Raw genomic sequence first — 13,738 nt, forward strand, 5'->3', positions numbered from 1 at the left:
AAAACAAAAGGTTACTCTCAAGCAGACGTGCAGAGAATATATTTATTACACAATCGCATGTTTAAAAAATAAAATTTGTTTACAGAGAAGAACCAGATGACACCTAACAGTATGCCCTCAGTGCAGCCAAAAATTTTATTTTGTCAAATATAATTGCTGAACACAAAGGCATAAGGACAAGCTTATCATTGTCTTGTTTCTATGTTTTCATGTTTTGTGTTTGCGATGCTTTCACATGATAAAATCAAACAATGCTGCCTTTTTAATCCTTACATAAATTAAAATGGCAAGTCAGGGGGTAAGTGTGCGAACTTGTGACAAGACACACCTGTAGACGACTCTCCAGGCTAGCAACCCGCGCCTCACTTCCTGACGTCTGCTGGTGCAGGCGTGCCTGAGCATGTCCCGACCGTTTCTTCTCCTGCTCTAGTGCAGCCTGGTGTTGAGCCTGTTGGCAAAACCATGAGCAGTACGCTGACTTTAATTAGGAACTGGATGTGCTAGCCCAAGTGACAGCTTAGCGTGCCACTTCAGATGCTACTCATATCAATGAGACAAAGTCCACAGGAAGATGGAGGCAAAGTGTACCAATGGTTGTGCAAGGGCCGTCTCTGGAGGAAATGTTTCCTGAGCAATGCGAGCAGGCTGGTTGGTATGAATCCATAGCTTGGTGTAGTGCAAATGGGAAAATAAGATGAAAGAAAGAAGGGGCGAAAACAAGTGCTAACTTTCAACTAAGGCTTATTGCAACGCAGGCGGCCATTACACTATGTGTAGACAGCTATCACTAAAAATCACAGGAGCAAACAGAGGAAGGAACATACATATGAAAATATGTGGAAAAGGGGATACAAGTGTGAACAACAAATTATGGACCACATGCCAACGCACCACAACAGCCAACCCTGCAGTTTGTCCACATCTTTTCATATTGTGTTCCTTTCTCTTTTTGCTCTTCTGGCTTTTAGTAATAGCTGTTTACTCGTAGTATAACGGCAGTTTGCTTTGCAATAAGTCTTAGCTGAAAATCAGTGCTTGTGTCCGTCTCAATTTCCCCTCATCTTGCTTTCCTGTTTGCGCTATGCCCACCTACGCAACGGTTCAACAAAGAGACTTAGCTTCTTGAGGGCAGCAACTGCTGCGGGGGCAACAACAAACACTGCCAAGGAAAGACGTTGCAGCCCTGACGGAGACAAGCCCCTTCATTGAAATGTTAGCTCCAAAGACATCCCTCCTTAAACAGCTGAATGAATGACAATGCAGGAGTTTAACCAAGTTACTTCAGTATCACCTACAACTATGAAAACTGACAGGTGAAACATGCTACTAGCACAAAATAGAATGGGTGACAAAAAGACGATTAGACCACACATACTGGCACGACAATTATACAGAACATTAACACATGCTTCTCCAATCTAGCAATCAACCAGACATTTAACAGTCTTAGTTACAGTTCCACAAACATTTTGGACATTCAGTGGGACACAGCAGAGCAGTCAAGTCATACAGCTTCCTTTCCATCAAAGATAGTTCCTCATGAAACCAAAAGCATCAAAAAACAAGCTCTTAAATGTTTTTTCATGTTTACCTTGACCTCAACCAGCTCCTGCTGCAGCTTGAGCAGCAGTGGGGAAGGCTGCCTCAACTTCTCCTCTGATGCAAGCAGTCGTTTGCGCACCTCGTCCAACTCCTGAGTCAGTTTCTCGACTTTGGTCTCATACTCCTTCGCCAAGTCTGCCTGCAAGGTTTTTATTTGTGCAGTCACTGAACATGCATGTGTCTATGGCAGTGTCAGTGGATGGCCAAGGCACTGCTGATGTGTCAAGGCCATACCTGTACTATTTGTGGCCTAAAAAGCATGTACTGACATGACATTTTAGGTTTCCCTGTTTATTTTTCGTTCTTTTTTTTCTGCGCTAGATGAACGTCCTGCACCTCGAAAGCCTAGAAGAAGTATTGGCGAGCTTTGGAGTACCCTCAATAATAGCTGTTCTATGAATAACTTTTGGGGTTTTGCCTGCCAGGAGGTGCATGTGTAGTACGATCACAACGCAGACAGTGGGAAACGTGGGAGCAGGACATCATTACGTTTTGACACTCACTCCAGCTCCCTCGATCATCTGCTATACTGCTACTCATCAAGCAGCCTAATTTAATGCCCTCATCTAATGTCCCTAAATAAGAGGCACTTAAATTAAATAAATAAACTGATACTAGTAGCACAGTCCTGAATACTATATAACACAAAGTGTACTGCCAGGTATGAAATTACGCAAGACAGCTCACACATTCGTGGCAATACAAAATGAGCTCGTCAAAAAGATAAGCTGAAGAACGAACTGCCCAGAGACCTGCTTTGTAGGCCCAGTCTAAGGCACACGCTTAAACAATACTTGCCAACCTGTGAACTTTAAATTAGCAAAAACTCTGCAAACATGAAAAAGGAAGGGGGGGGGGGGGGTCTTCATAAACTTGTTCAAAGAAAGTACCCCTCTAGCCTATGGCATCTTGTGCTGCTACAAGGGGGCGGCACAGGTACCATTAATTTCTTTCTCGCATGGATTTTTTGTTTTTTTGTAATCCTGCACTCTTCCAACACCATTGAAGCTTTTTCACAAACCCAATTTATTTTTCGTGAAAATTGACGGAACCTTCATAAGATAGGCCCAAATAGGCCCAAATTCGATATCTTTAGGAAAATTTAGGGCAAGTTGGCAGGTATGCTAAAACTAAAAAGCACCACCACAAACACTATATAAGAAAAAGGCATTCAGCAGGGCTTCTTGCTGGGCTAGTTGGTACAGACTGTTGGTAAAGACTGTATTTTATGGACTATACAAGTTAAAAAGTTGAAATTTTGTGGGGTGCAGACTATTTATGGGAGCAGACTATCCATAATTTTACTCACAAACATGAACGTAAAGCAAGTGAAATGTACATCTATGTTTCGCATGTGACAGGAGCTGTCTGTACAAATTACAAATAAAGCCATAGGTGGCTTGGGGTGTAGCCAGCTTCCAGTTTTCTATCTAGGGTTTCCTCCTATTGCTAAAAAGGTTTCCACACATTATTTTTTATTTACATTAACAATGCTTATTCTCGACATGTTTTCACAATTAGATTGAGAACAAAAAATTATTTCTGGTATATATATGTGGCACTGTTTTTCTATACTTGGACTTGTGAGCACATGTACTAAACCTTGTTGCAAAATGAGCATTGCATTCATAAACGACTTCATATACATGCAAAACACAACAGCTAAGATGACATTGAAGAGCCTTCATGGCATCGCTTAAGCTTAGAGTAGTCAAGCGTGTGCAAGAACTACAGATTGTGAAGGCGATGAAGGCATTCAGGAGCCGCTCATTGAATCCAACGTGCTTCACTTGTTTTGTTTTGGCAGCCTCAACGAGAGTGATATGAATAAGAGGTGGGTGAATATAAAATTTTTCGGATACGAATTGAATACGAATACCAAGTATGAATAGATGTCGAATAGTCACATGCAGACGCATGTATGTCTTTACATGAAGATATTTCACTAGGTAGTACCACATCTGTACTGACAAGTCCTAAAAAGGCAACCAACTATCAGGGACAAAGAATAACTTTTAAAGACAAGATCACTAATTGTCGTTAAAAAACTGGACGCATAGCCTCTTAACATCTCTGTAGCCTGGTTGCAAACAAGCTTTCCAAGAATTAATGGCCACAATGGAGCTTTAAAAAACGCTAATAAATAATTACCAAGAAATGATCAGAATTTCTGGAAAAAGAAAAACAAAAAGCTGCTAAAGGACTTGTGTAAGTACATGTAAAATAGCCTCTTGCATGAAAACATCACTGATAATCACTTCATGAAAGCATCACTGGTTGTAGTGTAAAAGATAAAAAAGTTCCGTGAAGAGACTGCCAGAAACAGTAAATGACAGCAAAACTCGCAGCTTGTAATGTAAGCTTCCGCCACAGAATAGAAAATGAAACTTGCATTATAAATTTTGTTTCTGCATTCTTTTGGAAGCTATTGTCATTATTTTACTTCTGATAATTTATGATACTTTGTCTAGCAGACGGGGAACAGTAACAAGAGTTCAACAGTTGATTGTTGTGAAATGTTTGGTTAGTTCCAAATATTTAAAATTACCAAATACATTGTTCCTTTTCTAATACAAATGAGTAGTTCTTGCGTAATACTCGATTTGCATTCAAAATTTTGAACATGCACTCACTCCCAATATTGACGGCTTTTAAAATTGACTTCTGTATAAAATTTTCGCTTACCTACTGTTTACTTATTGCAAACAAGGTAAAAAACCTATTTTCGGTCGAAGTTTGTCCCTGTGGAATATACAGTGGGTGCAGAATACCTAAGAAAAACTTTTTATTTTAAACCCAAGTTGGCCGCATGCAGACTGTTATCCTGAAGATATGGTACTTGTGAACAGGCCGAGCGCTGAACTTAAAGCAGTTTTAAGTTCAGTGCTCGTACTGTCCACTATTTCCCTTTTGTACGTGTCTGTTTCACTGGTTTCCTGTTCACAAGAAAAGGACAACAGGACAGGTGCACTTACCTGAGCAGCTTTCCTCGTGGCTTCCTCAAGCTTGTCTTCCAAGTTCTCACGAAGAGTTCGTTCCTCGGAAAGCAGGCGTTGAAGTTCCCTCAGCATCGCTGCATGGTCACTCTGCTCCTGCTCACGAGCCAGCTGCTCCTCGCGCAACTTTGATCGCAGCTGCAAGAGCAGAAGAACAGATGGCAGCACAATGTGGTTACCAACATGCAATGAGCTACACATATTTGGCTGTTTCCAAACATGCCTTGAGTGCTGTTTCCTGCAGAACATATTTTGTAAATGCAAGGTGCAGTACCAGCGCATAAAAGAAAATATCAGGAAGGATAAGTGCCGGACCTGCAAATGACCCTTCATCTTAAGTTCCATAGTTTAGTTTGTGTTCCAAACACAAACTAAACATAACGTGACAGTGAAAAACATATCCTACTAGCTCATATATGCCTCAAGAGGCTCTTGTTGCTGTCTGGCCTTCCTTATCTCCCCCGCCCCCATGAGCGGTACAGTGGCCCGCGGCCTCCTAGAGCACATTAACGAAGCCTGGGAGAGCTCGCAGTTGCCGAAGGAATGGAAGGACGCCGAGGTCCGCTTCATTCCAAAGCCCGGCAAAGCCCTCACGATAGACAACATGCGGCCCATCTCCCTCACATCCTGCGTGGGGAAGGTGATGGAGCGCATGGTCCTTCGCCGGTTGCAAAAGCACCTCGAAGAAACGGATCAGATGCCAGAAACGATGTATGGCTTCAGGCAACATCTCAGCACCCAAGACGTAATGATCCAACTTCACGAACTGGTCGTCAAGCCGGCAACGAGGCATGCGCTGCGCGGGATACTCGCCCTCGACCTGAAGGGAGCGTTTGACAACGTGTCCCACGCGAGCGTGTTGCAGAATCTAAACAAAACCCGGTGTGGCAGAAAGACATTCGGCTACATAAAAGATTTTCTGTCAAACCGAACGGCGACCATCAGGATAGGGGAGGAGAAGTCGGACCCTGTCGAGCTCGGCGATAGGGGCACCCCTCAGGGATCGGTCTTGTCGCCCCTGCTCTTCAATCTGGCCCTGCTGCCCCTGCCCGGTCTACTCAAGCAAATCGAAGGCGTGGACCACGCGTTCTACGCCGACGATATTACGCTGTGGACGGCCCGAGCCGGATCCGATGCCTGGATGGAGGAAGTCTTGCAGCGGGCGGCAACGACCGTGCACGAGTACGCACAGTCGTGCGGACTGAGCTGCGCTCCCCAGAAATCAGAGCTGCTCATGATCCAACCGGGAAAAACCAAGAAGGAGCTGCCGCCGAACGTGATTATCACGATCGCCGGAACGACCATCAAGCCAACACAGCAGATTAGGATTCTCGGCCTACTACTTCAGAGCGACGGAAAGGCACAGGCCGCCATCACAAAGATCAAGACTACATCCGAACAGATACTTGGTATGATTCGGAGGGTATCAAACAGAAACCGAGGCCTTAAAGAGGACGATGCCATGCGCCTGGTACGCGCGTTCGTCGTGTCGCGGGTTACCTACTCCGCCCCGTATCTCCAGCTGACGAAGGCGAATAGGGACACCCTAAACACGATGCTTCGTAAGGCAACGAAACAAGCACTGGGCATACCCATATACTCATCCACGCAAAAACTGCTAGACATGGGGGCCCACAACACGGTGGAGGAGCTCATCGAAGCCCACCTCTCTAATCAGAGAATCCGGCTCAGTCACACGGAACACGGACGAGCCGTCCTATGCAAGATAGGATGGCAGATCGTGCCAGTATCCATCAAGACGGCCCTTCCAGAAGACTGGAAAATGATAATTCAGACAAAACCCCTTCCCCGGAACATGACGCCGGGCAAGGACAATGAGAGGCGCACCGCGCGAGCCAAAGCCCTAGCCCGTAAGCTAGAAGAGAACCCCAGGGTCCTCTACGCGGACGCCTCGCTCCGAAAACACAGTGACCGTGCAGCCGTGGTGGTTACTTCAAAGGAGAGGCTGATCGTCAGCGCGTCCCTGAAGACAACAGACTCCGCAGTTGCCGAAGAAGCGGCCGCAGCCCTCGCACTCGCACAGCCGAGCGTGGACACCGTAGTCACCGACTCAAAGACAGCCTACAGAAGCTTTCGCAGGGGGGTAATCTCCTCCGCGACCCGAGCCATTCTAGCCAAGCACAAGCCTCCGGGAAGAGCCATAGAGCTCATGTGGGTCCCGGCTCACTCGCAGGTAGCAGGCAACATCATCGCCGACTACCATGCCCGAGAAATGTCAATCCGGGCCGAGCACGAGCCGGAAGAGCTACCGCACCCGGTTACCAGCTTTCGCGACATTACCCGGATGTACCGAGAAGAAAGGTGCAGGCTGCCAGAACCGCACCCCAAACTCACCAGGCAACAACAGACGATCCTGCGTCGAGCGCAGGCGGGATCGCTTGCGCATCCCGTACTGATGAACCGCATGTACCCTGCGGAATACGATATGCTCTGTCCTTTTTGCAGAAGAGAATAGGGCACCCTGCCGCACGTCTTGGCAGAGTGCACAGAACTCAAGACCCCCCCTCCTCCCCTTCCCACCAACACCCCCAATCCCCAACCCCTTGAGCGATGGGAGACCTTGTTATCCAGCCCCGCCCTACCGATTCAGCTCGCACTGACGGACAGGGGCCAGGAGCTGCTGGAAACATATGGGTCCCGTAACTAGGGAACCACCCCGTCTGGTGCCTGCGTGCACCACCGATTTATTTCGGGCCCAGTGAATGTTGCTTCATCATCATCACCCCGCCCCCCTCCCCCACACACACAAATATATATATATCACTGAGAATGGGAGAAACATCATTATCCATGGGAGCAATTCGCAAGTTGGCTTCTGTACTTTTCCATTTCACAAACCTTGCTTCTGCTACGCAGGAGACTCAAAAGAACAAAAAATGCATCAGGCGTAAAATGTTGGGCCATTTGTAATCAACATTGCCTGTTGTTCAAGTTAACAAGTTCATGTGGATAAGTTTACAGTGCAACAATATATAGTATGGTGCACTAAAAACACATGAACGTTGAAACAAATGGTCATACTGATGATGTATTGACCAGTTCAGCAGACCTCTCTTGTTGTCCATGACTCAACTACAATTTCCTGACTTTTCCCAAGAGAAAATATACTAAAGCCTCTCATCTCATAAGTGCACATGCACACCTGCTCAAGTCTGTGCACTTGGATTTATTTCCAACACTGCAACTTTTTCGTTATTGAGACACCTTGAAGCGCAAGTTAACTCACCTTGATTAAACGACATTCATTAGGCATTCTCCTACATGGGACATGGTACAGTTTCATTGAGCCGAGCAAGAATTGGTCATAATCAGTGCGAAGTTCACTGCAACACTGCAGTGTCTGCGTGCATGTGTCGCCCTGCTTCTGCTGTGTCCCACTCTTAGCACTGCTAGGACATCTTCAAGAGACATAATGAAGCAAGATAGTGAGACGGATGAGTTGGCTGGGATTAATTTCGAATGTGCAACACAGTGCAATGTGAACATGGACAAAAGGCAGAAAAAAAGACGACATGGTGCCATATGTTGTCTTCTTATCTGCCTAGGCTACTCCCATGGCGGCAATTTCTCGTGTGGGTGTTGTTTCTCATGTGGATTGCGGGTGTTCTCTAATGTTTGAGTGTGCTTATGTCACCACGAGTCATAAAGATGAACGCATCTGCATTATCGTGCTGAAGCTGCATTGATGGCATGTGAGGAGAATTTTTCAGAAAGCCCTCCATCGCACCGTCTAACAAAGAATTGTTTTTTTAATGAGCAGGCAAGCACGCACAGTGATGAATGATACTTTTAAATTCTCATGTTTTCTTGTTTTCTTCAACATGTTTCCATGTTCTTTCCGGATTTCGAGATCCTGTACTTGTGTCACTTCAACATAAATCAGTAGTTGCAAGTGAGCACTCATCCTCGTGTTTTGTTTCTATGTCTCCGTTAAATGTTCGCACTTTACACACAATATGATGCAACAATAACAAGCCCAATCGGTTACATTACTAAGTTCCCATGTGGCACATACAAAGCACATACCACGTGGGGACGCCGTCGGGTTTTGGAGAAACACTTCTGTTCATTTGTGAGGTGTTACACAGTCAAAATGATCATCTTCAAGAGTATGAGTCCTTCCTTTGCCTATGTCAAAAGCTCTATTAAGCCTTGCCACGAGACTCCCCGATTTGCCTCCTCGCCTCACCTCAGTCATCTTGGCTTCCAGAGAAGTGGCCTGCTCCTCTGCGTTTCTTTGGACTTCCTCGACTTGGCGCAGCGCAGCCTCCTTCTCCTGGATGAGTCGCTTACGGTCTGCCTGGAAGGCAGCCTCCATGCGGGCCTTCTCTTCCGAGAGTGTAGACAGTGCCTGAGACAGTGCAGCCACATGGTCTTCAGAAGTATCACTCTGTGCGGAATCAGCGGGGGAGCTTTCATCTTCTTGCGCATCATCAGCCTGCAAGGATGACAGTGGGAGGTGCTGGAACTTCAATCTACATTGATTGCATCCTGTCTAGGGCACAATGAGCAGTACTCTATAGACATTTTCATGAGACAGAAATGAAGACGAAGGAGTGCCGCTCCAAGAGAGCTGCAGGAAGAACTGAAATTTCAGCTAGCTAGTAAAGATATATCCTTTACAAGAGACAGAATTTTAGGAAGGCATGCGAACTGTGTTGCTGGATGCAACTTCAATCTGTCTGGTTTTTATGCTCAAGTTTCACTCGGGTGAGAGTACTTCAGAAGTATTTATTTGTGTGTTATATAATCAGCTTCTTCAATGGTAGTGGCAACATTGTACACCTTTATTTCTTCTTTTGAGATCTTGCTTGGTGCATAATACACCACAATAGAATCTTGCAAATTGTGTGGGTGGCTTGACCCTGTTTATTTCTACCAGTGCATGCTGCCAGAGTGCAGCAGCAAACACGATTTCGGCCACTGAATGTTTCATGAGAAAGCCTATACTCAGTCTCATCAACTTTGCGTACTGCAATGAAAAGGTGTGCATCCTGTTGGTCACGAAAGCGAAAATTGATGAGTCATCCACTTGTCCGTAGCATAAAGCTTCAATGAAACCCATACAGGTTTCTCAAACTTAGAGTTCCGCAGTTGAAGAAAATTCATGCTAGTCTGGATACTGAACCCAGGACAAATCTCTTTTTAGGGCGACGCTCTACAATCTCAGCTAACTAGTAGGCTAGCAGATAGCAGAGCAAGGCGAACAATGTTCCCTTTCATGAACCTTCCACCACTTTGTAAGCTTCCGCAGAACTTATTTCCATGTTCAGTGTCACTGCTTTGAGTTGTTGATTATTTCAGCCTCTATCTGCAACTTGATAACCTCCCAGTTAGTTCAGATGGTAGAGCAACTACACTAGAAAGGTCTTGGTCTCGGGTACGATCCCTAAAATAAGACGAATTTTCTTCAACTGCGAAGATTTCTTTACGAGAAACCTGTATGGGTTTCCTTTGCAGCTACAATTGGCTGGATAAATGTTTTCCCTTTTATGAACCTTCCTCCACCTTGAGGGCTTCCAAAAAAGTGATTTGTCGTAACAGTTACCCAGGAACAAGAACTGGCTCAGAAAACCGGAAGGCTTGCCCACCTTGCACTATTGATCCGTTTGCAATTCTCCTGTTCAAATGTTGTTTTGCAGCATGGGAGGATTAGAAGCATACTTCTAGGGGCCCTTAGTTGATCCCTTAGTTGATCGCATTTTAGAAATACTTTCACTTCCGTGAGATTCTGCATGACTAATGCTGAACGCATTGGTGCCTACAGACGGCAGTATTCCTGGCACAGTGCCAAGCAAGCTGTCAGGCCATCGAAAGAAGCCGATGCATCCAGCACATTTTTCGCGAAATCTCGCAAAATTGAAAGCATTTGCAAAGGGTGATCCACCAAGAATATGGTACAGAAAAAAAAGTACAGAAAGCACAATGATAAAGATTCATAATGAAAAGGCAAAGAACAAAGCAAAGAATAAATTGCAAAAAAATGTGGTAAAGACTAAAGTACTAAACATAGCTGATAAACATATTGCAATTGGCACATGAAGAATGGACAATAATACTTTAGCGCTCATGAGCAAAATAATAAAAAGAAACTGATTTCTTAAAATTTTCTATGTGCATCATACTCAAGTGCTAATAAACTTCCGCACAATAAAAATGTGATGTTTGTAACTATGCAGATGTTTACAGAACGTCATTAATTAAGTGACTGTGCTGTACAACAAGGACACAGAACTTCTGAGCAACACAAACATGACACATGTTCAGAGAAAATTAACATGCACTTGTTTATTATGACGTCTATGATCACTTACTTTTGATGCTGGACTTGGTTCTGACTTTTTTTCACTTTCCTTTCCAGTCAAGGATTCATTTGATGAGCTTGCACGGGCTTTTTCGCTGGCTTTTGATGACGTCAGTGCCTTCAGGCTCAGTTCGAGGGCATCCTTTTCTTTCTGCAGACTTTTGTATGCACGAACAAGGTCTGAAACCAGGACGGCCCTTTATTATTGCAGTTGGCACTTTGCACTGAAGATTTCCACAATTGACAGCAATGCCAGAACTGACAGCCTAGCGAGAGGAATACATAGGGATTGGCACACTCACTCCCATGTACATGGATTCACACTCGGTTAACACTAATTTCACAGGAGCGAGATATAAAACATTAGCGAGTGACAAAGGGAGTGAGTGGACGTGGATGTGATGTACACCTATGGTTCACATGTGACGACAGCTATCTGCACAAATTCCAAATGAAGCCTTAGGTGGCTTAGGGTGAAGCTCACTTCCAGTTCTTGGCCTGGAGTTTTACCACAATTGCTGAAAAAGTTTCAGCAAAATATTTTTTTGCTGATTATGCTTATTCTTAATGTATTAAGCAAATTTAGATCAAGCAATTTTTTTTTTAATTAGGGTATTTCTATGTGCCATCTTTGAAGGGCTAATTTTTCTATGTTGTATTTTAAGCAATTGTGTTTAGCTTCCTCATCTTTGATACATGCCTCCATTGTTATTAACCGAGGGACCCCCCCCGCAGCCTTTGACTTTGGGACCTACATCTCTCTCACCCATTCATTGTATTTACAGATTAATAAACTGAAACCGAAGTAATAATTAAAGTGAACTCACTTTCAAATTATATCTTGCAAAGGGGAGCGCAGACCAAGACAGGCATCTACAGGCACCTCATTGTACTTTCTATGTCCCTGCAGGCACATAGGCAGTGCCTATGTGCACTGCCTATGTGCACATAGGCAGTGCACTTTTTTTTTGTACAAAAAAAGCACAAAGCATGACTGCATGCAGTCATGCTTTGCAGCCTCGTGCTACTAAATTAATGTCATTTCCAACAAAGCAAATATTGTTACGACTTCTCAGTAGTTGTTCCACTTACATGCTACTACAATATGTGGATCCAGTTAAATACACTAGCTTTTACTTTGCTGCACTTCAAAGAATATTATCTTGCTTTCTACGTGTCATCTTCCACATGGTGCTCAATACTCTTGAGAAAGGGAAATTATTATTTGATTCAGTTCCAAAATCACTAGCTTTCGTTTTCATTTGTCTAAAGCACGGGGGAAATTTCAGAGCTTATAACTGCGTCCTAAGCTACCGTCTATGAGACTTTCACTGTGGCTTCTGAACGTGTCACAGCTTCGCTTTTTTATTGCACTTAATTATTTTAACGGGATGCTATATTGTTTGTAACCACGCGGCCGCTGTTTTCTTGGCGCTGCGACTTGCCTTATACTGTTGTGAGTAACTACTGGCACGATTAACGCGCCCCCGTTATCATTTCAAATATATAGCACGCGCTTTCACCCGCCGCAAGACAGCAAAACAGATAATCCGGATTGACAAGTGAGACAAACCCTGATTTTCTGAGCAAACTGCACGTGAAGAAGTCATAAAGTGTCACGGAGGTCATTGTTGCGAACATCACTTGACAGACAGGTAAGTATACACGTAATATATACAAATCAAGGTGACAGCGCTACCTCCGAGCCGGGCCTCGTAGCGCTGGAGTTTTTCTTTTTGCGTGCAGATAATTTCGCACAACTCCCTACGGTTCGCCTTGTCCGGTACGGCGGCCATTTCCTGAAAAGGAATGCGACAGTAGTCACGCGCATGCTAGCGCAATATCTTGAAATCCGCGATCAAAAGGTCGAGCAGCATCAATTAGGATACAGATTTCAACAGCAACGTGTATGCGCCCGCCCAACTGTCAAGTGCCTTACGTGCGGGCTGCCTTCTGAAGCCATATCTGTGAAAAATGAGTCGCAGGAGACAAGAGATAATTAACTTCAAAGCTAAAAGACAAGATCGCGCGATGAGAACGTTGTGTCTCGCTTCATCTGGCTGGTTTCGTTCTCAGAACAGCGACATCAAAACAAAACGGTGTCACGTAGGTAATAACTTGTTGGCTTACCTGAGACGCGGTCTGTTCACAATGTGCTTACGCTCGAAAGCGAATATTCGGCTATACGGTCGCCTGACAGCTGCAAAGTCTCACATATTTTCATGTCGCCAGTTGATCACGCAAAACAACACGCTCTCTATTGGGGTAAAGCACGGTAACGAACAGCGAAAGCCCGAAACTGCAACGAACACAACAAAAAACGGGCATTGGATTGGCTACCCTTGACACACAATAGGTACTATTGCATTGGCTGGCGTTGACTTATTTTGGCTGCCCGCTGGCTCGTGTCAAAAACGCACACGCCTACTGCAATCGCTTCCGCCGCATGAAAGACGAAAGAGCATAGCTTTCGAGATCCGATTTGTTACGAGACGTTATCCAGTACTCGGGCGTGGACTTAAACCTACAACACTGTGTCCGTGACGTCACAAAAAATAATCTGAGATGAACATATTATGGGGAAGCGTTTCTACACGGCCTATTAATTAGCGTGTGCCGAATAGTTCCGACCACGTTCCAACATATCCCGTCTGAAGTACAATGTCACCTCTGTAAAAATATACGCTAGCTTGTGTAACCAAAAACATGCATTGTATGCAGTTGACGATATCACAAGTGTCTGCACGTCAACACTAAAAAAACAACAATCACCCATGACCGCCAAATAACTTTGCCAGAAAAGCTCCAGCCTGAG

The 13,738-nt window shown here is 44.7% G+C and overlaps 1 protein-coding gene across 2 annotated transcripts in view; it reads right to left on the bottom strand.

Annotated features, from left to right (window-relative positions):
- Positions 1 to 13,263, bottom strand: part of GCC88 (GRIP and coiled-coil domain containing 88 kDa) — a 24,158-nt gene extending 10,895 nt beyond the window's left edge. The window contains exons 1-8 of one of the 2 annotated variants that reach the window (XM_065435109.2): positions 13,054 to 13,263; positions 12,863 to 12,888; positions 12,623 to 12,722; positions 10,934 to 11,103; positions 8,809 to 9,057; positions 4,578 to 4,736; positions 1,592 to 1,741; positions 329 to 448 (exon numbers count right to left, since the gene is read on the bottom strand). In XM_065435109.2, the coding sequence (XP_065291181.2) occupies positions 329 to 448; positions 1,592 to 1,741; positions 4,578 to 4,736; positions 8,809 to 9,057; positions 10,934 to 11,103; positions 12,623 to 12,722; positions 12,863 to 12,886 (972 nt within the window). In that variant the 5' untranslated portion in view covers positions 12,887 to 12,888; positions 13,054 to 13,263. The remainder of the gene's footprint in view (positions 1 to 328; positions 449 to 1,591; positions 1,742 to 4,577; positions 4,737 to 8,808; positions 9,058 to 10,933; positions 11,104 to 12,622; positions 12,723 to 12,862; positions 12,889 to 13,053) is intronic. The other variant, XM_065435110.2, reaches the window with a different exon arrangement.
- Positions 13,264 to 13,738: the final 475 nt, after the last annotated feature.

This window comes from Dermacentor albipictus, chromosome 7, assembly GCF_038994185.2.
Source record: "Dermacentor albipictus isolate Rhodes 1998 colony chromosome 7, USDA_Dalb.pri_finalv2, whole genome shotgun sequence".
In the NCBI taxonomy this organism is placed as follows: Eukaryota; Metazoa; Arthropoda; class Arachnida; order Ixodida; family Ixodidae; genus Dermacentor; species Dermacentor albipictus.